The sequence below is a fragment of the Podarcis raffonei genome, chromosome Z, assembly GCF_027172205.1.
Source record: "Podarcis raffonei isolate rPodRaf1 chromosome Z, rPodRaf1.pri, whole genome shotgun sequence".
In the NCBI taxonomy this organism is placed as follows: Eukaryota; Metazoa; Chordata; class Lepidosauria; order Squamata; family Lacertidae; genus Podarcis; species Podarcis raffonei.
The window spans coordinates 13426193-13448009 of record NC_070621.1 but is presented as its reverse complement, the minus strand read 5'-3'; the positions used below and the strand labels follow the sequence as shown (position 1 = coordinate 13448009).

Genomic DNA, 21817 nt, shown 5'->3' with positions numbered 1-21817 from the left:
TTGCTATTTTCAGTTTAGTGGTTAATTTTTCTATCAGCGGTAATTGCCAGATTTTTAAATATACCGTATTTTTCGCCCTATAGGACGCACATTTTCCCCTCCAAAAATGAAGGGGAAATGTGTGTGCGTCCTATGGGGTGAATGCAGGCTTTCGCTGAAGCCTGGAGAGCGAGAGGGGTCGGTGCGCACTGACCCCTCTCGCTTTCCAGTCTTCAGGAAGCTCTGCGCAACCCTCGGGAGACCGGCTCAGAGGGTTGCGCAGAGCTGCCTGTAGTCCCGGGCTCAGCGCAGCTCTGCGCGGCTTTCGGGAGCGGGGTGCGAAGTCCCGCCTGGCTCCCGATGGCTGCGCAGAGCTGCGTGCAGTCCCGGGCTCAGCACAGCTCTGCGCGGCCATCGGGAGAGGGGCGCAAAGTCCCACCCGGCGCCCGATGGCTGCGCAGAGCTGCCTCCAGTCCTGGGCTCAGCGCACTTCTCCCCATCGCCAGCCCCACAAGCCCGGGGGACAGCGGGGAAGCGGAGCGCGCCTTCCCGCTGTTCCCCGACCTGGTTCTTCCAGCCCCGCACCTGGGGGGAAAATAAAATATTTTTTCTTTATTTCCCCCCCAAAAACTAGGTGCGTCCTATGGGCCGGTGCGTCCTATGGGGCGCAAAATACGGTATATACATTGCGGTCAATGCTTCACCCTCTAAATATTTACAATAACTGTCCATCAGTAGCCTGGCTGTTCATAATAGATGGCCAGTACAATGCTTACAATGAAGTTTCATATTGTCTCCTTGGTTAAGATTAAGTGCTGCCAACTCTGGACCTTTAACCACGTTCTGCCCAGTTTCCTCTCCAATTTCTTTGAATACTTCATCCCAGAACATGACCACCTTATCACTGATCTGCCATATGTGCTGAAGTGAACCCAATGTCATGGTGGGCAGGACCAATGTGGGCCTCTCTTCTGAGACCAAATTGATCCTAAAACCACTGCCACAGCCTTTAGCAGGGTGGGCCAAGATGCTGTAGAGCCATAGTTCCCAAAGTGGGCAGTACTGCCCCTGGGTGGTAGTGGGTTTACCTAGGGGGCACTAAGAGGCAGGGGGGCACTGAACAGGGTATGGGGCACTGGGGATGGGTCTATGGGATCTAGGGGGTTGTGGCCAGAAAAAGTTTGGGAACCACTGCTGTAGAGGGTGATGTCTTCCCTCCATCTTCCCTCTGCAGGAAGCTTGACTAGCAGCAAGCTGGACTTGGACATGGCCTACGAGAGAGCCAGAGTTGCCTCTTCTTCCTCCTCTTCAGAAGTGCTTTCCAGCAATGTCACATGCAAGGTAGATTTTCTGAGCCTTCCTCCTCCTCCTGTAAAGGCATTGGCTAGCTTCACAGTTTTTCCTGCATCATGATTTTTGCATAGCACACACACATATCATGATTCACAATATATTTTCGGGTCAAAAATTATGAAACTGATATCACGGTATGGAATTCAAACCGGTTTTGGACGATATATCAATAAATCACGCAGCCATAACAATAGCATACCCATTAAGCTGCCCTCTGTATTTGCACCGACTGGAAAGAGCCAGTCCCTATGTGGCCTTCCTTCACAATGTTTGGTGAGAAATTGCTGCCATTGCCTCTTGAATTGGATTGAGTGAAAGAAAGATTGAATCCTTTTGCCATTAAGTAGGGTTGCCATACAGTGGTACCTTGGTTCTTGATCTTAATCCATTCTGGAAGTCAGTTCGATTTCTGAAATGTTTGAAAACCAAGGCGGCTTCTGATTGGTGCAGAGGCCCCGGAAACAATAGCTACAGCTGCATCAGATGTTCGGCTTCTGAAAAACGTTCGAAAACTGGAACACTTCTGCGTTTTTGATGTTTGAGAACCAAGGTGTTTGAGAATCAAGGCGTTTGAGAACCAAGGTACCACCGTATTTCAAAAAGTAAAAACCAGGACATCACGAAAGTTGACTTGCCTAAGACCCAGGACAAAGTGCCACCCTTCAGAAATTCCCCCCAGATATCAATTCCCGGTAATGTCCGGGAAAATCTGGACACATGGCAGCCCTACATTAAGCATTCTTTTTGGGGTTTACATGTAATGGGGGAAGTGAAGGTTAAGGAATGAAGCAGTTGCTAAGAAGTCCCATGTAGGGTTTTTGGCTTATGTGGCCACAGTGTGCCAGGTGGTACTCAGCACAGCATGGAAAATTTAACCTCTGGTGTTTCTGCTTCTTTTAAGTCCATCTTGAAGAAGACGGTGACGGTGACAGAAATGCCCTCGGCCATCTTCCACTATACACAGGACCACCTCTCAGCCCAGGAGCCCAGTGCCAGGAAGCAGTCTGAGGCCATCTTAGAAGCTGCCAAGATGGACCTTTTAACCTTGATGAAGTTGGATGTGAGTCATGGGGAGGGCCAAACTGGGTTTGCATAATTCCACACTGTAATGAAAGGCAGTCCCGAGCGCAGCCATGGAGAAAATGTTTATCCAACCTCTGCTGGATGGGGAAATGAGCTTTGTCAAAAAGTGGCTTTAGTAATGATTTTAAAAAGCGGGGAGGAGATCTTTTCAACCTCCAAAAAATGTAGGATTTGCCATGCTTCATCCTTCAATCTCTTTTTGAAACTTTGTAAGAAACATGACCTGCAATAAAATGTTCAGGGTTTCAGCTTTTTCATTCCCTTTTCCAGTATACTCCATTCCTTCCCTTCCTCCAGCAACACACAGTCAGCATTCTTCACCACTGAGCATGCTTAGTCCTCACTGACATGCTTTGAGTCGTTTCTTCTTCCCCTACCCAATGACTTTCTAAAATATTACCTGCAAACTCTGGGATTTTCCTCCAGGCCTACTGATACCTCAGTCTCTGCACAGATGTGGGTTTTTTTTACCTATGTAAGAGGGAGTTTGCCCTGGTCTTCAACTGGTGGATTGGGACCCACTAGTGGGTCATGGCCTGACCCAGTGTTGCATCACTCCCTGTCACTATCTGAGCCAGCACCCAGAACTTACTCAATTTGCTATGGCTTTTAATGCCACTGTCTGCAACAACCCCAGATTAAAATTTAGTGCCTAGGAATGTTGAATGTGGGTGTTTCCCCCTACTTCTTATATATGATAGATTATTTTAATCCAAGTACACACACCACAGCGAGCAACCAGGACATCTTGGGAACTTTACTAGCCAGGATGTTGTTACCTCTCCACATCACGTTTGATTTTCCAGCTTTCAATTTGACTGTGTGTGTCTCTTTTCTCACCCACTTAGGACCCCTGCCTTTTGCATGGGAAAGTGACCCTGCATCAGGTTACCGCTGGGACAGTGGTGTCGAGGCAAGGTGACCAGGTGAGTCCCTGCATGCCACTTTCCTATGTGAGTCAAAACAGGGCTTGTGGGGAGCTTCACCTCTGATCTCTAGGGTTCATTTTGAGCTGCCACTGTGCAGCCACATGAAGCTCCATTCAACCAGATCACATTGCTGCCCCATCTTGCTTGGTATTTGCTACTCTGACACGTGGCTGCTCTCCAGAATCTTTAGAAGAGAAAGGGATTTCCGTCTGCTGCCTCCTGGTCCTTTTAATGGAGAGACGGTGGGAACTGGACCTTCTGCGTGAAAAGCAGATGCTCCACCACTATGCTCTGACCCTTTTCCAAAGTACATAAGAAGCTGCCTTGTATAGGGTCAGACCATCAGTCCATCTAGTTCTGTGTTGTCTACACTGACCAGCAGCAGCTCTCTATGGTTTGAGGCAGGGAGTCTTTTCCCAGGCTATCCTGGAGATGCTGTGGGTTGAACCTTGGAATATCTGTGTGTAAGGCAGATGCTATAGCACTCAGCTGTGGGCCTTGGCCTAAAGATGAAGTAATAATTTAGTCCCCACAGGCCTGTATTTTACATAGGAACCTCTTAGGCTGGCTCATCTCGAGCCAGAGCATTGATCCATCTAGCTCAGTTCTGTTTATACTGACTGGCAGCAGCTCTCTACAGTTTAAGGCACTGAGTCTTTTCCCAGCTCTGTGTGGAAATGTTGGGGTTGAACCTGAGTCCTTCAGCATGAAAAACCTGCACTTCTTCATGGAGCTATGGCTCTTCAACTCTTAGAATAGATATGGGGTAACCTTTAGCCCTCTAGGTGTTGCTGGTGTTGCTGGACTGCAACTCCCACTGTAACATCACTCCCCCCATATAATCCACCCCTGGCTTTGACTTTGCAAACATAGAAACAGAGGAACAGATTCTGCTTCTGCCCTTGCAGGATGTCAACATCCGATTTGTGATCTCAGGAATGCTTCATGTATATCAGCGGAAGATTGACTCAGAGGAGGAGACCTGCCTGTTCATCACCCACCCTGGGGAGCTGGTGGGGCAGCTGGCTGCCCTTACGGGGGAGCCCCTCATCTTCACCATCAAGGCCAATCGTGATTGCAGCTTCCTGGCCATCTCCAAGTCGCACTTCTATGAGTGAGCCCCCCCCCCAATCTCCTTTGATGTGTTTGCAAGTATTGCTGGAAGAAGCTAGGAATTCTAAGCCTTGGTTGAATGAATCATACCTCTAGGCCAGTCCCCTCCTGATGCTTAAGACTGCAACTCCCATCAGTCCCAGCCAGCATGACCAGGGTTGGGGATGATGGGAGCTGAGATTCCTGTAGCATCTTGAGGGTATCACAATGGCTACATTAAAATCTTAAAGGCCTAAAATAATCAGTGTCGAGGTTAACAGCAGCACAGAACAGCAGGGCAGGAGCGAAGAAAGTCACCTACGTGACCAAAGGCACGGGTAAAGAGTTGTGTCTTGACCAGTTATCAAAAACCATTCAGTGACGGTGCAAGGTGCACTTTGGAGGAATCCTGGTTGTTTCTGTGCACATAGCACTATTGAGGTTTTTGCCAGGTACTGCTTATGCACTTTCTAACCTATCTTTCCAACCTTAAGGACTAGCACCTTCCTTTTATTTATTTAAATGCCAGGATGCCAGATTCGGTATGCAGTGTTGTTTTCCATACGTGTACTGAAGGACAATGCATTTCATATGAATCTGATCGGAGCTTTGCTTGGCTCCCCTTTTTGTCTAGCTGCAGCCAATGCTCTGCCTCCAGAGCTTGAATGATGACCCATTCCTCTCCCAGAAAGCTTCCCCCTTCCCCCTTCCTTCTTCCCCCAGTTGAGGCAATGCCACGAAGGCTAAGTGCTATGAGGGGTAGTGGCAGGAAACAGTTCAAAGCCAGCCCTTGTCTCCAGCCCAGCTGTGGGACCAACTAAGGCAGCAGCCTGTTAGCAGTGCCACGGCCCATCTCACCCTCTTGTCAGGGAGCTCTGCCACTGGGTGTGCCCCTGCCGTGGGATTTAAGTACCGGGCAGATGCCAGCTAATTACACCATTTCCCTGAACTCACAGCTGTGATTCAATAAATAAATGCTGGGTAGCATAGGGCAGGGGGCTTTTGAATCCCCCTTCCCAGTATCTAATTAAGCCATCACCAGGGGGCGTGGGAGCCACCAGGGAAGGCGGGAAGTTGTGAGATGTGTGGTGAGTTGCAAGCAAAAGGATCAGGAAGCCTTGGATCATGCCTTCCCCAGAAACCGACTGGCGGGAGCTTTGCCTTTTTATTTTTAAAATTCTTTCTATTAAACAACGAAAACAGACTATATGCAGAACAGGAAAAACAACCAAAGCATTAACAGCATAATACTAATAAATTAAACACAAAGAACTTTTGATTCCATTTTTGTTTTCCTGTTTCTTTCAATGTAAGTTGCATTTTTATACCTCATTTATAATTTAATAATTGCACCCAACTCATTTACTCCTGATTTTTTCTTCTTCATTGGAGACTGCTGCTCCTTTTTGTGCATTGAGGATCATGATCCCCCCCCCGCATCCTTTTCCTCTCGTAATTTGAGCACTGAGACTGTGGCTCACGCCAGTGGCCAGTGAAAAAAAGCTCTTGGTAGCCAGTGGCCATGAAAAAAAGCTGACTTGTATGGAGTCAGACCATCAGTCCATCTCTAGCTCAGTATTATCTACCCTGACCAGTAGTGGTAGCAGCTCTCCAGGGAAGTCTCTCCCAGTCCTGTCTGAAGATGCTGGGAATCAAACCTGGGAACTTCTGAATTCAAAGTGGATCCTCTGTCACTGAGCTATGGCTCTTCCCATATCTCCTGTGGTAAAGGATGCTGCTGCCTTGTTTTCTAGCATGTGTATGTTTACAATCTTACAGGCCAAAACCCTTTTTTGCTTTTCCAATTAATATAAATGGGTTGTAACAGAGTGAAATTTGAGACAAGCATACTTAAAAGGATAAAACAAGCCCCTGATTATTTGAAATGTTTGTTGGCTGGTTTCTCATTCCACTCTGTATGCTTGACCTTAAAAAAGCAAAACAAAACGATTCTTGTTTTTTTAAATATTTTATTACTGCATCTGCCTTAAGGGCCCCATTCAGTTTGAAAAGCAGAGTAATAACAGGGAAAGGAAAGGAAAGGAAAATAAATATAGCCCTTTCCAAAGCGGTTCAGAATGCACTTGCCTCCCAAGCAATCCAGCAAACAGAAGTCAGGGTGACTCTGCCAGAGTTTAACTTTTTGAGGGGTGGGTGAATAGTGGAATCAAATTACCCAACAAAGCTAGCAGAAGAGTTTTGGACTGGGTTTTTGGACCTTCCTTCCTTCTCTTCCCTTTCTCCCTCCCATCCTCCCTTCCTTCCTAGGCAAATGGTGCAGTTAGCCATCTCTGTACCCTCTGAGGCCCAACACTCTTCCTAACTGCCAGACCTTGCCTTTCAGGATAATGCGGGAGCAACCCACCGTCGTGCTGGGTGTGGCTCATACAGTTGTGAAGCGGATGTCATCTTTTGTGAGGCAAATCGACTTTGCTCTGGATTGGATGGAAGTAGAAGCGGGACGGGCTGTTTATAGGTAGGGTGCATGCAAAATGGAAAGCTTGTGTACCCCTTTGCCCCCTCCCCCTGCAAAATTGAGGGTGGGGGAACCTACCCAGTGGTCAAGCTTTTCTGTCCCTTGCAGGAGGCAGTAGAGTAGATGTGGGGGAAAGCTGTGCAGAATAGGAGCATTTCCACACGAAAGTCTATAGAGAGGGGACTGCTATGAACACAAGCATGTATTGAAATACTTCCTTGCTTTAAAACCTTTGAGCAAATTTGCCTAGGGATATGCTGAATGCCAAAAGGTGCATTAGTTTTGGCTTATTTTTGTTGCTCTTGTTTTCAAGCCTTTTGCATTTTGTGCATTTAAGGGAATTGTAATAAAAATTGGAAATTAAAATAAACTTGTGCGTGGAAAGCTAGTCTGTTTGTAGGATTCTGCCTGGGTCTTTTCTCTGACATCCAGATTTTCCATGTGCAGGGAGTTCAAATACTCCCATGTATGTTTTTAAACAAAAATAGGAGGAGGGAGAAAGGTGACACAGACACGCAGTGGTCAAAAGCAGTACAGTCTCTGCAGGTTAGCTTCTTGTGGCTTTTCTGGCCCAGTCTGTTGAATATTCTGTAGACCTAGACTGCTCTGGGCCTGCCAAAAATCAGGCCAGAAATGGAGATTGTGCTTTTAGGGTCTTTCCCTCCTGTAACTGGTGTGTCCTTCCACAGGCAAGGGGACAACTCAGATTGCACCTACATTGTGCTGAACGGGCGGCTCCGCTCTGTCATCAGGATGGATGATGGGAAAAAGCAGCTGACGGGGGAATATGGCCGCGGTGACCTGATTGGCGTGGTAAGTTCCTCCTGGCTTGTGAATTAGATTGGGATTGAGACCTGTTTGAACCAAACCCATTTTCTGAGTTGTTGATGGCACTGGAGGCAGCAGGTTGCAGTAGGAGCCTAAGCAGCTTGGCCTTTCCCTAAGGAACGAGTTGTTCAGGCTGAGGACCCCATCCACCTGCTTTATAGAGCCAAATGGAATCCTATTGGTTCCCGTTGGGCCACCTGACCAACCCCCAACAATGATGGGGAATCTGTGGCTCTCCAGATGTTGCTGGGCTACAGTGCTCATCCCTGATCACTGACCTTGGCTGAGCACGAATGGGTACTTTTGCATCATGTACGATTGGAACATTCAGTCATTTCCAGAACAAATGGGCAGCTGAGTAACCTGCCTTGAGAGGAGGCTGCTCGTTGTATCTCTGCATGGCTTGCTGTTCCGGGCTTTTCTTCTCCAGTCAGGCATTCCCAGAAGAGTGACATAAAGAAACTCAGGGCTTGTGCCAAGTAATAGCCTACCTCTTTTGCGTTCTAGAGGTGAACCTCTTTGGGTTGTAAGAGTGAAGTCTCCATTTTGTTTGTAGGAACAATAGAAGCTGCCTTATATTTAGTTGGCCCATCTTGCCCCATAGTGCTGACTTGGCAATTGCTCTCCAGGGTTTCAGACAAGATCTCTCCCATCACTACCTAGAGATGCTGGAGATTGAACCTGTGGCTTTCTGCATGGTTTTAAAACATTTTTATTTTATATTTTAAAATCATACCTCTTATAGCCTGTGTTCTCAGATGTGCATTAGACTTCTAGAGATATATCCAATTAATGTTGCTTGGCTGCTGGAATCTACGATTAAACTTTGGTTTTTTTTAAAAAAGGCATGCCTCTTACATCTTAATAACCCCTTTTCAAAAATAACAAGCTCAAGCCTGACATTCTGGCTATAATATCTGTTCCAACAAGAGGTGTGCAATCTTTATAATGCGTCATGATCTTTTAAATGCCTCAACTCTGCTGGTAGCAGAATTAATTATGCACTGGAAGCAGGGATGGCGATTTTTCTTTTGCTTTAGCGGGCTGCGGAATTTATCGTATACTGCTGTGGAATTTTGGTGTGTATGTGTGTAAAATTCATATAATTTCAAAGCGCAAAGTACTGCTGTCCCTGACAGCAAACTCTGAAGGAAAACAAAAGGTTTGAAAGGCACTTCCAGAGCAGTATTCAGCCCAGGAGCTGGTGATAAACTTCCACAAAGATTAAATTAAATTAGCAAATACTGCATTGAGCCAGCTTGTGAGGCAGTGAATTTCATTTTACGCTTCAAGAGATAGAGGAGTATTATAGCCTGCTCTAAACATTCTGGTTAATTCAACTCATAAATATTAGCATGATGGGACAGTGCAGAGAGAGCAAGAACTGGCAGATCAGGCCATTCAAACTTGTTTTGGCCAGAATGCAAAGATCCACACTGCTAGGTCTATGCCCTGAAGATGAGGTTCCTTAGCTCATCCAGCAGAGCTTTTTTCCACGGCTGCCACTGAAGTGGGATTTAAGAATTAAGTTTGAGTCAGCACTGTTTGGGTCTAAAGTAGTTCATTGGAGCCAGGCTGTGGAATGTTTTTGTTTTTCTTAATGGTTAAATTAAATCATGCACCTCTCATCTGATTACTGTTTTTATATCACTTCTGAATGCACCTCTCTTGGGCCATATTCACACCATACATTTAAAGTGCTTTTGTTTGTTCAGGGTGCTGAGACTGTTAGGAGATTCCTATACCCCTCACAGAGTAATAATTCCAAGAGTTCTCAGGAAAGAGAGATTGACAGTTAAAACAACTTTGGGAATTGTCCTCTCTTTGGCTTCTGGTATAGCAGATACAAGATGATCAAATTAGCTTCAGCTTAGAACTATGACATCCTAACAGAAGTGCAAATGTACAATGTATAAAACATTTGATGAGCTTGTATCTCACAAACTGATACAAAAGTTGGATCAACCATACTTTGGTTATTACAGCAATCACAGTAGCAGCTCTCACCCTGAGGGTCAGTTAAAGCATCACAAAATCTAGATAAAGCTAAAAGCAGAAGGCATGAATATGCTTTTCTAAATCTGTTAGCTAATTATCTCAAAAAATTGACAATCTTTTTCACTATTCAAGAAGCAGAGAGGGCTGTTAGCTGATTTAAAGAATTTGTAACTGATTGGTTTTATTTCTGTTGTCTAAATAAACTAGCATAAAGCCAGAACTTCAGTAGAGATGGTACTTTTGAGAAATGTGGGAGAACATTAAGATAAGCACAAGCTACTTCTAATTTTAGAGAGATTTTTTTTATTTTTAATCATTTTTTCCAGTAATGGCCAAGAACAAATATAGCCATCAGTATACAATAGAACTTTGCTAATGAAGAGTTGTCCCTGCTGGTTAATCAGCCGATCCTTTAGCGGACTAGTTTGCTGATCTTACCTTTTTTTAAAAATAAGTTTTTAAGGTGTACAGCCTTAGAGATAATCTATGATTCCAATTCAATCCATGATAAACTAATTGTGGTATTAATTCATTTTTTCTAATTTCTGATGAAATCCAAGCAGGACCAGTAGCTCAAACAGTCAATTTATCTTATTCATGAAAGGATGGGGAGATTAGCTCAACCCTCTGTGTGCCTATTTAAAAATATATATTTATCTTTCTGTTTTTGGCTTGGCACCCATGAGCAGAGGTGATACTGTAGGCAGTTGCAAAAGTTGTGCCCCTGCTATCCAAAGAACATATTTGTTTTTAGGGCTTTTTATATTTTAAAAAATTGCTTCCAAATTCATCCTCTTTGTCCATTGTCGTCCTGATTTCAATGGAGAATCATAGAATTGTAAAGTTGGAAGGGATCCTTCAGGTCATCTAGTCCAACCCCTGGCAATGCAGGAATCTCAACTAAAGCATCCATGGCAGATGACCATTAAGCCTCTGCTTAAAAAACCTCCAAGGAAGGAGAAGGATAGGTGGGGAATTTCTGTGTTCCTTCAGATGTTGTAGGACTGCCAGCTCCCATCATCCCTGACCATCAGCTGCACTGGCTGGGCAACAACATCTGATCATCTGGTCTTGCTGCCCCTGTCACAATTCCACAGGTGTGCAAAATACTACTACTAGAGTGTTGGTGAGAGAATCAGTGTGGGCTGTGGCCACTCAGAATATGGTTCTGTGCGGGGGTTTGTAATGCAGGAAAGTTGTGGGGCTCATTTTTTAGGGTGAAATGCGTATACAACTGGGGGGGGGCAAGTGGGCGAAGGCTGGATTAGGATTTTGAAATAATGTATGTATATAATAAATCAAATTAGTCTTCAGCTCCTGTTGGAACAGGGTAAACAGACCCAAATGGCAAGTGACGTCCATTCACTTAACAGAATCCATTAGTTGCTAAGCGCTGGACTGGCTCAAGTGTTCTTTCTCTACATTCTTTCTGGGCTGCTACCGCTTCTCATGGGGCAGCCTGCCACCAAAAGCCAGGTCAGGTTCCGGCACTGGAAAATGTCAGCGCTTCCCTCAGGGCAGGGAGCAATGTCACTTCACTTAGCACGAGGTCTCATTAAATGATGACTCACTCTGTTCCTAGGTTTGAAAGTGATAAACAGGCAGTGGGAGCGCCATTTTTTGTCGAAAGAAGGCATGGCCATATCTCTTCATTTCCTTAAAAATTGATCCATTTGATCCAAATGTTGGGTTCTTGAAGACCTCTTGGAGAAGAGAGGCCTCCCCAAATGTGAGGTGAATTAGGCAGTTCTGCTGGCTCCTGTCAAACAGAGGCTCTTACTTGTGAGTAAGAAATAGATCTTTATTCAGGAACGTAATGGTGTAGGTTCAGCGGCAGACACAGTCATGATTCAGAAGCAGGGCAAGAAGTTCAGAACTGGACAAAAGTGACACAAAATGTCCCATCAAGTTCCATCCCTCTTTTTTAAAGTTTTTAAAGACGAAGAGGTTCTCAATAGTGAGACTCTCACCTTTCATGAATGTTGTTCTTGCAAGTGTGTTCTCTGTCAGGGTGGATGAGTCTGCTGTCATCTGCAAAGGTGGTGCCAGGTTCTAAGTGACAATGCTTCACACTTTGGTTCAGTCATAACCACCTCCTGTCCAGCCCACGTCCCCTATCAACTAATCAAAGCCCTCTCCAGCCGCCCCAGGGGCTAGTATTCCTGCTCCATCTTGTTTCTCCTAACTTCAGAACATACAGTTTCCTGCGGTTTCAGGCAGGTATCTTCAGCCTTCTCAGACCCAGGACCCACTGTTAACCCAGGAACGCATTTGGGGACCCATTTCTTAATCTTTGACCATATATTTGCACGGTGGCAGTGCTCCTGTTTTGACCCAGCTTGGATCAGGCCACAGCCCCTAGTGCATCCTGATCAGTTGAAGGCCTGTGGTTTAGGGCATTGCTTTCCAAACTTCTAATAGTTGAAGGATACTCACATGCATGTGGGGGGTTCTCCCATCTCAGTTCAGCTTCCAAGTCACACTTTGCTCTTACATTCAAGATGGTTTACCTGTAGAAATTGTGCATAGTATGTAGGAAGTGTACAGATAAATTTCTCCCATAATGATTAAATGCACAGGAAACCACTTCTATACTGAGTCAGAACCATTGGTTCATCTAGCTCAATATTCATCACTGACTGGCAGCAGCTCTCTGGAGTTTAGGGCAGAGGATCTCTTTCAGACCTACCTGGAGATGTTGCTAGGGATAGAACCTGGGACATTTTGCTTGCAAAGCAGGTGTTTTGTATAGCCTCAGCTATAGCCCTACCCCATGAAAGACTTACCCTATGAATTGTGATGAGAAGAAGGATTCAGGACAGCCAAAAGAAGTGACATCTTCTTACAGTGCAAAATAAACGTATGGAGTTTGCTGCCCTCAGATGTGGGGTGACCCATGGCTTTGTAGCAGAGATTAGACAAAGGAGGAGCAGTCCATCAGTGACTATTAATCACAATGGCTGTAGGCAGTATTCATGTCCAGAGGCAGGCAGCCTAAACACCAGATGTGTTGGGGGAGGGGGCGACAGCAGGAGTGCATTGCCAGGGTGCTTGGGTGGCTATTATAGGAATCAGGATGCTTACTGGATGGACCTTTTTGGTGTGATCCAGCAGGTCTCTTCTTGTATGAAACAGGAAGAACTCTGCACTCAGAGGAGCCATCCTTGCATTTTTGTGTGAATCTAAAAGTTCTGATAGGAAAGAGGCAAGCCCAGAGCAGTGAACTATGTCAGAAGGCAGCAGGCAGACTACTCTTTTAGGAAAGAGGAGCATTGGTTTATTAAGAAAGAATTACTTAAGTAAGTCCTCCCCCTTTCAATACACTGTATGAATACTTTGGGCTTGGGAAGTAGGATAGGGCTGTGCATATTACTGAAATCAAACAAAACTTCACTTCCTGCTCTCTTATGAAATCAATCAAAGATGGGGCAAATGAAAACAGAGAACTGAACAAGTTCAGCTAGAAGCAGAGGTTACCCCTGCTTTGTGCTATGTTTTGGTTTGGCAGTGCTATGGCAGTTGCTGGTACCACAGCAGCACTACGGCGATTACCAGTGCCATCTCAGCAGCAACTTTCCCTTCTCTCTATCTTAGGTTGAAGCCTTAACCCACCAGCCTAGGGCAACAACAGTACATGCAGTTCGTGATTCTGAGCTGGCCAAACTTCCAGAGGGAGCGCTGACTTCGATCAAACGCAAATTCCCCCAGGTAAGCTAATGGGCTCTGTCATAGCACAAAACACTCCTGTTCAGCAAGGTAACCACCAGTTTGTCTTGTGGGCATGGCTTAGAGTAGCCTGGATTGCCCTTTTTGCCTCTAATGCCTTCCAACCTTTTTTCTTTTTTTTCTTTTTTGCATTTATATCCCACCTTTCCTCCAAGGAGCTTAATGTGGCACACATAGTTCTCTTTCTCACCATTTTATCTTCACAACAACCCTGTGAGGTAGGTTAGGCTGAGAGGCAGTGACTGGCCCAAGGTCATCCAGTGAGCCTCATGGCTGAGTGGGGATTTGAACCAGGGTCTCCCACCAGGTCCTAGTCCAGCGCTGTAACCACTACACCACACTGGTACTCTGGATATCAGTTGCTGGGGAACATAGTGGGAGAATGAGACTGCCCTTGTGTCCTGCTTGTGGGCTTCCTAGAAGAATCTGATTGACCACTGTAAGAACAGGATGCTGGACTGTGATGGGCCAGGGCTACTAATTAATGTATTTAAATACATGCAGTTTGTGGAATCCAGCTTTTCTAAAGCAGAATTTGAAGTATCTTCTGGACTGTAGAATTTATTTATTTTTACATTTGCATTTTATTAATCCTGCTGTCCCACCTGTTTCCCAAGGAACTCAGCATGTCATCTAATGATTCTTCATCCTCACTCCCCCCTTAACCCTCATGACAACCTTGTGAGGTAGGTTACATTGGGAGATAGTGACTGGCCCAAGATAATCATGCACTGAAGTTTCTTAGGAGGCCAGTACCTGGTGTCACTTGAGAATTCTAAGAAGACCAAAAAACATTCAGTTTTGAAATCAGTGAAGTTTTTGAGAGGTCCAGCCTGCCATGTTGATTCAAAATGGCACCCAGTTGTATCCAAATGTAGATGAAAACCTCATCCTTGCTCTCAGAGGCCATCATTTGATTATGATATCTTAAGAAGCATCCAAATATGTAACAAATAGAGAACTTTCCAAAACAAATTGCAGAAGCAGGGATTTGAACCATTGTCTTCCTGGGCCTGGCTTGTTGCTTGATATCGGAGTCAAATGTCTACATCCTTCTGGCAATACACCTTTATGTTCGGTTTATATTAAGGGTCTATTCCTTTGGCTTGCCTGTTCCTTTTAATTTTATTTCTAAAAGGTGACTCGGTGGAGGCACACTTGTGCTTTTCAAAAAAAGGAATCCAAGATTTCCCCCTTGGGTCTAGTATGCGCCTTGTGCTTTTAAATTGAAGCGCAACTTACTGTGAAATTCAACAGCTGGGCTATCAAAAACCACCTGCTTGATGTGATGATGTAGGCCCAGCCAACCTTGCCAGGAATGCAAAAAAATTCCAGCTCAAGGTGGGTGGTCAGGCTCTAGATTCCTCCTCCTCCTCTGCATCCCGGCACAGTGTGTTACACAATTGTCAGATAGGGGGCGGGGCTCCGGGAGAAACATGGCGGCGGCGCTGAGGTGCGTGAAGGGAATGGTTGGCCTGGTGACCGGTGGGGCTTCAGGCCTAGGCTGGGCCACGGCAGAGCGGCTGGTGCAACAGGGAGGCAGCGCTGTGCTTGTGGATCTGCCCAAGTCCGAGGGGGAGAGCGTGGCCAAATCGCTGGGAGAGAGATGCATCTTTGCTCCGGCTGATGTGAATATTGCTGGAACATTCAACGTAATCCGTCTGACAGCAGGTGAAATGGGACGGAATGAGCCTGACTCAGATGGGCACAGAGGGGTAATCATCAACACTGCCAGTGCGGCTGCCTTTGAGGGGCAGGTTGGCCAGGCTGCCTATTCCGCTTCCAAAGGAGGCATTGTGGGAATGACACTGCCCATCGCTCGGGATCTTGCACCTTTGGGGATCCGAGTAGTTACCATTGCACCAGGTCTCTTTGCAACACCTCTTCTGGCATCACTTCCTGAGAAAGTGAGGACATTCCTGGCACGGCAGGTGCCCTTCCCAAGTCGTCTTGGTGCTCCGGAGGAGTATGCCCACCTGGTGCAATGCATAGTGGAGAACCCCATGCTCAATGGTGAGGTGATCCGGCTTGATGGGGCTATCCGAATGCAGCCCTGAACTGTAAGCTTGGCCCTGGAAGGGGTTTGCTTCCCCATCACAAGTCAGGGATTGTTTCTCTGTCCACTGGACCATAATCATGGTACTTTTGAATCTGCTGATGATTACAGCTGCCTCTGCTATGTTTCCTCAGCTGGAATCTAGGTTAGCAAAAGCAAATGATTAACATCTGGACTATAATAAATGAATTAATTGTTAAAAAAAAATATTGTCAGACAGAATAAAAACACATGTGCACATGTATCTAGTTCAGTATCGTCTGTGCCAGAGTTGGTCCTCCAGATGATGTCTGATTCCAGGGCCACATTCACATGATACATTTCAAGTACTATGGTATCACTTTGAAAAGTCATGGCTTCTCCCAAGGAATTCTGAGACGTATAACTAATTAAGGGTGTCAAGAGTTGTTAGGAGACACCTTATTCCCCTCCCAGAGCTACAGTTCCCAACTTTTCCTGTGAAGCGGGATTCATTGTGAAGCCACTCTGAGAATGGTAGCTCTAGTAGTGGAATAGCGGGGTCTCCTGACAACTCTCAGCAGCCCTGAACAAACCGCAGCTCCTGTAATTCCTCGAGGGAAACAATTACTATTCAATTACTTTAAATGTATGGCATAAATGTGACCCTACTCCCATCATCCATGACTATTGACCACACTGACTTGGACTGATGAGAGCTGGAATCCAACATCCATTGTAGGGCCACAGATTTCTCCACCCTCAGTCTGTGCTGATTGGCAAGAGCTCTCCAAGATTTTGGGCATGACTCTTTCTCAGTCCTTTCTGGAGATCCTTGGGATTGAATCTGGAGACCTTTTGCATGCACAGCCGGTGCAGTAACCAATCAGTGATGGGCTTTGTGGACATCTCCAGGCCCATCACTTGAGTCGTGGGCAGGAGGAGTTGTTGAGATCATCTGCTTTGATGCCAAAAAACTTTTGACTTTTTCTCCCACTGCCCCCATGGAATTAGCTCAGTTTGTCTATCAATACAGGCATCTTCCCAGTTACACGCAATTGACTCATACGCGACTGTGCGGTGCTGGGAAATCAATCAATCAGTTCAAATCAATTCAAATGGCTGGAGAGAGCTGGAAAGTCCTTGTGGCTTGAAAGGATACCCTCCCCAGAGCACAAAGAGGCTTTAAAGGCTTAAAAAAGAGAGAAAAGGACTTATGGGCTCCAAAATGGCACACAGAAGCTCTTGCTGCTTCCTGCACTACCCTATTCAACAGTTGTTGGGCGAGAAGCTGTATTACAGTGGGCTCAAGCGAGCTGTTCCCTGCCCTTTCTGGCGATCTTGAGGCAATGGGTTGCTTTTTGTTAGGCAGGGTTCCGAAGAGCTCTGAACCACTTTTGTTGTAAAAGAAGACGAAATCGCCTTAGTTCCCCACTCTGATGGGGCTCCTTATTTACGAGTATTTACGTAATCCTTGCATAAGTGGGGAGTCACTTGTACATAATTATGTGTTGGTTTTAAAGAGCTGCTCTCTGTTGGTCCCCTCATTGATGAAAGGCTTATTGATCACAGTATGCAGGACCAAAATTGATTATATTGGATCTGGAAGGCAGTAACCTTTTGACTCTTGTCTGACCTTTTGACTCTTCCTGACCCCACTTGATGGCATTTTTCCTCTTCTTTCGGAGTTTCTGCCTGCTGCTGTCCTGACTATTAACGTGCAGACTTCCCTTCTCTTCTCTCTCCCCCTCTCTGCCTCCCCCCTGCCTTCGTTTGTGTTTAAAGCCTCTTTTGCTCCTCTATATTTAGAATATAGCTCCATCTGTGTATTATTTGCCAGCAACACTGTTATTGTCTTCATATGGAAATAGGGCCATGGAACTAATTTTTTTGGGTTTTTTTTTAGCTTAATAGGCAGTGGAGGTTGGGGAAATTCTTTGCCCCAAACCAGGTCTGTTTTTGGTTTTTTAAAAGTAGGTGAATTACAGGTGCTATGAAAAGCAGGCTGTCAATCAGCCTGTGTACTGACAAGCATCTTAGATTAGCTTAGGGGCAGGGGTGAGTAGCCTTTTTTCTGTCAGGGCAGGGGGACTGAATACCAGTGCTGCACAGGGCTAGAATCAAAGGTGGGAGGGGGGGTAACCAAATCCAAAAATAGGTTGGACAACCCCCCTCTCTTTTAACCCCTTTTCTCTATCTCTCTTTTACCCCCATAGCACCTAAAGGAATGTGAGGGCCACAGGCAGCCCTAGGGTTACTGAAAGGGGCATTGGGCATCTGACTTCCATGCAGAAGGTCCCAGGTTCAGTGCTTCAGGAAGGGCTGGGAATTTGTCCTGCCTGAAACCTTGGAGAGCTGATGCCCATAGGTGGACAATACTGATCTAGATGGACCAGTGGTGTTGCTTGGTAATAGGCAGCTTTCTTTACTCCCATGTAAGGGATGTGTAATTTTTGAAATAAAACACAGTTAACTGGTTACGATAAAACTACATCAGACATAACCAGGACCCAAAATAGTGGACCCATTGAAACTGATATACATAGAATCATAGAATTGTAGATTTGGAAGAGACCCTGGGGAAAATCTAGTTCAACACCCTGCAGTGACTAACTTTGGTCAATTAATTTCAATGGGTCTACTCTTGAGTCAAATTTATATACATCTCTTAATGTACCTAAATGGCGGTGGTTTAGAGAGTAGCCTTTGGATTTGGGTTCAAATCCAGACATGGGACGTCTTTGGGTGACCTTGGATCTGTTGCACCCTATTCCTATCTTCCCAGGGTTTTCAGGATAGTAATAAGAGACAGCTGTTGTGCTTGCTGCCATTCTGTGGAGGAAGAGGTTGCAGGAGTGCACATGGGATAAATAGTTTCAACAAAGGGTCTTTGCTCCGCCGTGAGCAACAAGACCCGAACCCGCGAAGCAGATCTCTCCCGGAGCTCCGGGAGAAATCCGCCATTCAGCGCTGGCGCTAACCCGGAAGTCCCGCTAACCCGGAAGTCTACGGCGTGTAACGCCTTAAGAGAAAATATAATGAAAATGATTTATAGGTGGTACATAACCCCAGTCAAGCTGGCAAAGATCTACCATTTGCCTGACAATAAATGTTGGAAATGTAAGGAAAAGGAAGGCACATTTTTTCACCTCTGGTGGACATGCCCAAAGATTAAGGCATTCTGGGAAATGATTTATAATGAACTGAAAAAGGTATTTAAATATACTTTCCCCAAGAAACCAGAGGCCTTTCTCTTGGGTATTGTCGGCCAGGGGGTGCTAAAGACAGATACAACCTTCTTTATGTATGCCACAACAGCAGCTAGAATACTCATTGCAAAGTACTGGAAGACACAGGATCTACCCACACTGGAAGAATGGCAGATGAAGGTGATGGACTATATGAGCTTGGCAGAGATGACGAGCAGAATCCGAGACCAGGGAAGAGAAGCGGCGGAAGAAGAATGGAAAAAGTTCAAGGACTATTTAAAGAAACATTATAAAATTGGAGACAGTTAGAATGATGTTGGATTAAAACAAATGGTTACTATCAGTAATGGTTATGACAAAGAGAATAAGGGTGATTAGCATAAATTTATAATAAAATAAGGCAAGATTTCGCTGAATAACTGTAAGAATTTGGAATACAGAAACGGGAAGTAAGAGGAGGTCGAGGAAGTAAGGTTTAGAAATTGGGTTATGAAATGGTACTTGTTTTATGCTTTATTATTGTTGAATGTTTGTTTATGTATGTTTTGTTTCTGTTATATAAAAAATTGTTCAATAAAAATATTATAAAAAAAAAAAATAGTTTCAACAAAATTCCCATTATGGGCTAGGAAAACTAGAAGGAATCAAAGGAAATAAAACCACAAAACCCTTCTACTACCAATTGATATCCCCTTCCTCACAGAGTGAGTATGTTCTACCTTGCACCCTGAATGTTAATGGGTCTTTCCAAAGCAATATTTTTTCTTAAATTTATCATTTGAAAGCTTACAAAGGCAAAGAAACAGTAATATGACAGCACTACCCAGAACAGAGAATGGAAGCAAAAATAGGATTTAAATCAGATGTACTGAAATCATGAAGTCTCAAGCAGTATGAACGGATTTACATTGTATTGAACCTTGTTACACCAAATTGCTTATTATGGGATTCCATTTTTCTATTAAGAGGTTATCAAATTGCCTGCCTTCTCTGGTTCTCACAACCTTCGTAAGCTTTATCACGTAGACAGCATCCCAGATTTTAATTGCCCAATCCTTTATGGGTGGTGTCCTGATTTTCTTCCAATTACTCCAAAGCAATATCTTTTTCTTTTCAAACAAGTCTTGCTTTTTTCTCATGGTCGTTTTGTTCATGGTCAGTTCAAGAGGGGTTTTTGGTGCGGAGCAAGTCCACCCTCAAGAAAGCAAGGAGAGACATTGGGTCTGGGGGCTTGACAGGTCATGTACTTTCTGCTTCACATGGTGATGTACTTTGGCTCTCAGTTGGAGTGATGAATGGCTTCTCATCTGCAGTATTTGCATTTTTCTGAAGCTGGGGACTTGACCCACCTCTGGATCTGTAAAGGGGTCTGCTTAACAATTAATCTTTTTAAAAATTACACTTTGAGTACTTTGTGGCTGCTGTGCATAAGTCCAGAGGCGTCTCTGGGGATTGTGATAAATTACCTCTGCTGTTCCCCGCCCCCGGACGAGGGGCTGTGTCCTTGAAGTGCTGCACGGTTGCTTGGGTCTTACAACATAGGCACTGTGGTTGCAATTGCAGCCTCAGTTTTGTCACTGCAGACGTATGTGGGAAAAGTGAAGCTTGGCTTCAGAGTGATCCGTTGCTTCCAATCCACCCTTAATGAAAAGGGCGGTAGAAACTATGAAGGGGTCAGAGCACTGTTACTGCAAAGGAAGCAAATTGATTTGACACTTCTTTCCCACCCTCAGCCTGTACAATTGTAAGGGACTAGAAACTTCATTTTGATTTTTAAGTGGGAGTAAAGATAATCAGAATGTGGGTGCCATCCCAGGATTTCTGGAATGTGTGTGTGGATGAAAAGAATGAATGTGGATCTATTCTTGTAAGTGGCTTTAGGTAGTAGGGAGATGTTTATGAAGTTATGGATGCTAGGAATTATGGATTTCCCCCTCCTACTTCATAAAAGCTAGAATTTGGAATTGCCCAGATTGAAGCTGATCAGCACTTGGTTCAGGGCCAGACAGAAAGAACTACCATTTCTGTCAAACCATCAGTCCCTTAAAGCTGTTTGTCTTCAGCTGGTGGGTCAAGGCCCACTGTTGAGTTGTGACCTGAGCTAAGGTGGTTCTCAGCACAGTACAAATATAGCATTCAAAAGTAGGTCCTCAAATGTATGCATGTGTTAATACTAGATCATTAGTCTAAAAAGTATTTTGACTTAGAGTAGGTGTGGGGAATCTTTGGGCCTCCAGATGTTGCTGAACTGCAACTCCCATTGTCCCTTGCCATTAGCCATGCTTGCTAAGGCTGATGGAAGTTGTAGTTCAGCAACATATGGGAGGACCAGAGCTTCTCCACTCCTGACTTAGAGAATCCAGTAGCATGATATGCATTGGCTTTTAAAAAAGCGTAGGTGATAAATGCACAGACGGCTGGCTTATCGCAGCTGTTTAATCATGGCAGTGAACTGCAACCTACATGTATAGCAGCAGTGTACTACTGAATTGTTGACCGGGAGGGGGCGGGTTTAAGCAACAGAGGCGAATAATCTCCTTTGTCCCGTGCTTATAACTTTCCCAGAGTACCTGGTTGGCCACTGTTTGGTTTGGAACCCAATTCAGAAACTTTCTTGCATACACCTGTGCAAAAATGTGCCGGAATTCAAGTGAGTAGCTAAGTTGGAAAGATTTGTTTGTTTTAATAACTTCTAATATTGCCAACCCCCAGTTTTCAAAGGAAGCTCAAGGCTGATAGCAAATCCAGACATCACGTAATATTAAATATATATATCTCAGCCTCCATTCCTAGTTCCATTCATAAGGCCTAAATAATGAAATACTAAAAAGTCTAAGCTGCAATAATGATGTTCAAAACAGCCATAGGAAATTTAAGTGACATCAGGTTGGCACTCTCTCTTTTCCAATTGGCTTTAGATTGTTCCCCCGCAGCTTTGTCTGAAGACATTATTTGCTTCAGTGGGAATCTCTCATGCTACTATAGTGGCGTTTCTTGCCAATATCAGAAGAGCTCAAGCAATTTGGTTTGTTTTGGTTACTGGCATCATAGAAATATAGTAGAACTATATTCTCTCTCTTTATATAGAAAAAAAACCCTGTGTACCCATATGTGTGTGTGTGTGTGTGTG

The 21817-nt window shown here is 44.9% G+C and overlaps 2 protein-coding genes across 6 annotated transcripts in view; both read left to right on the top strand.

Moving 5' to 3' along the window:
• PNPLA7 (patatin like phospholipase domain containing 7) overlaps nt 1-21817 on the top strand; it is a 96931-nt gene that overhangs the window by 16803 nt on the left and 58311 nt on the right. For all 5 annotated transcript variants that reach the window (XM_053373230.1, XM_053373231.1, XM_053373229.1 and 2 more), the window contains 7 exons: nt 1214-1320; nt 2234-2392; nt 3264-3341; nt 4253-4458; nt 6781-6912; nt 7602-7725; nt 13333-13446. In XM_053373230.1, coding sequence (XP_053229205.1) covers nt 1214-1320; nt 2234-2392; nt 3264-3341; nt 4253-4458; nt 6781-6912; nt 7602-7725; nt 13333-13446 — 920 coding nt within the window. The remainder of the gene's footprint in view (nt 1-1213; nt 1321-2233; nt 2393-3263; nt 3342-4252; nt 4459-6780; nt 6913-7601; nt 7726-13332; nt 13447-21817) is intronic.
• On the top strand, nt 14898-15721 carry LOC128406171 (3-hydroxyacyl-CoA dehydrogenase type-2-like). The gene has a single exon (XM_053373232.1). It carries the CDS (start codon nt 14901-14903, stop codon nt 15519-15521), a length of 621 nt encoding a protein of 206 aa, XP_053229207.1. The 5' UTR covers nt 14898-14900; the 3' UTR covers nt 15522-15721.

Bases quoted from the DNA above. Each gene is read 5' to 3' on its own strand.
- LOC128406171 (XM_053373232.1), top strand. From the start codon at position 14,901: ATGGCGGCGGCGCTGAGGTGCGTGAAGGGAATGGTTGGCCTGGTGACC.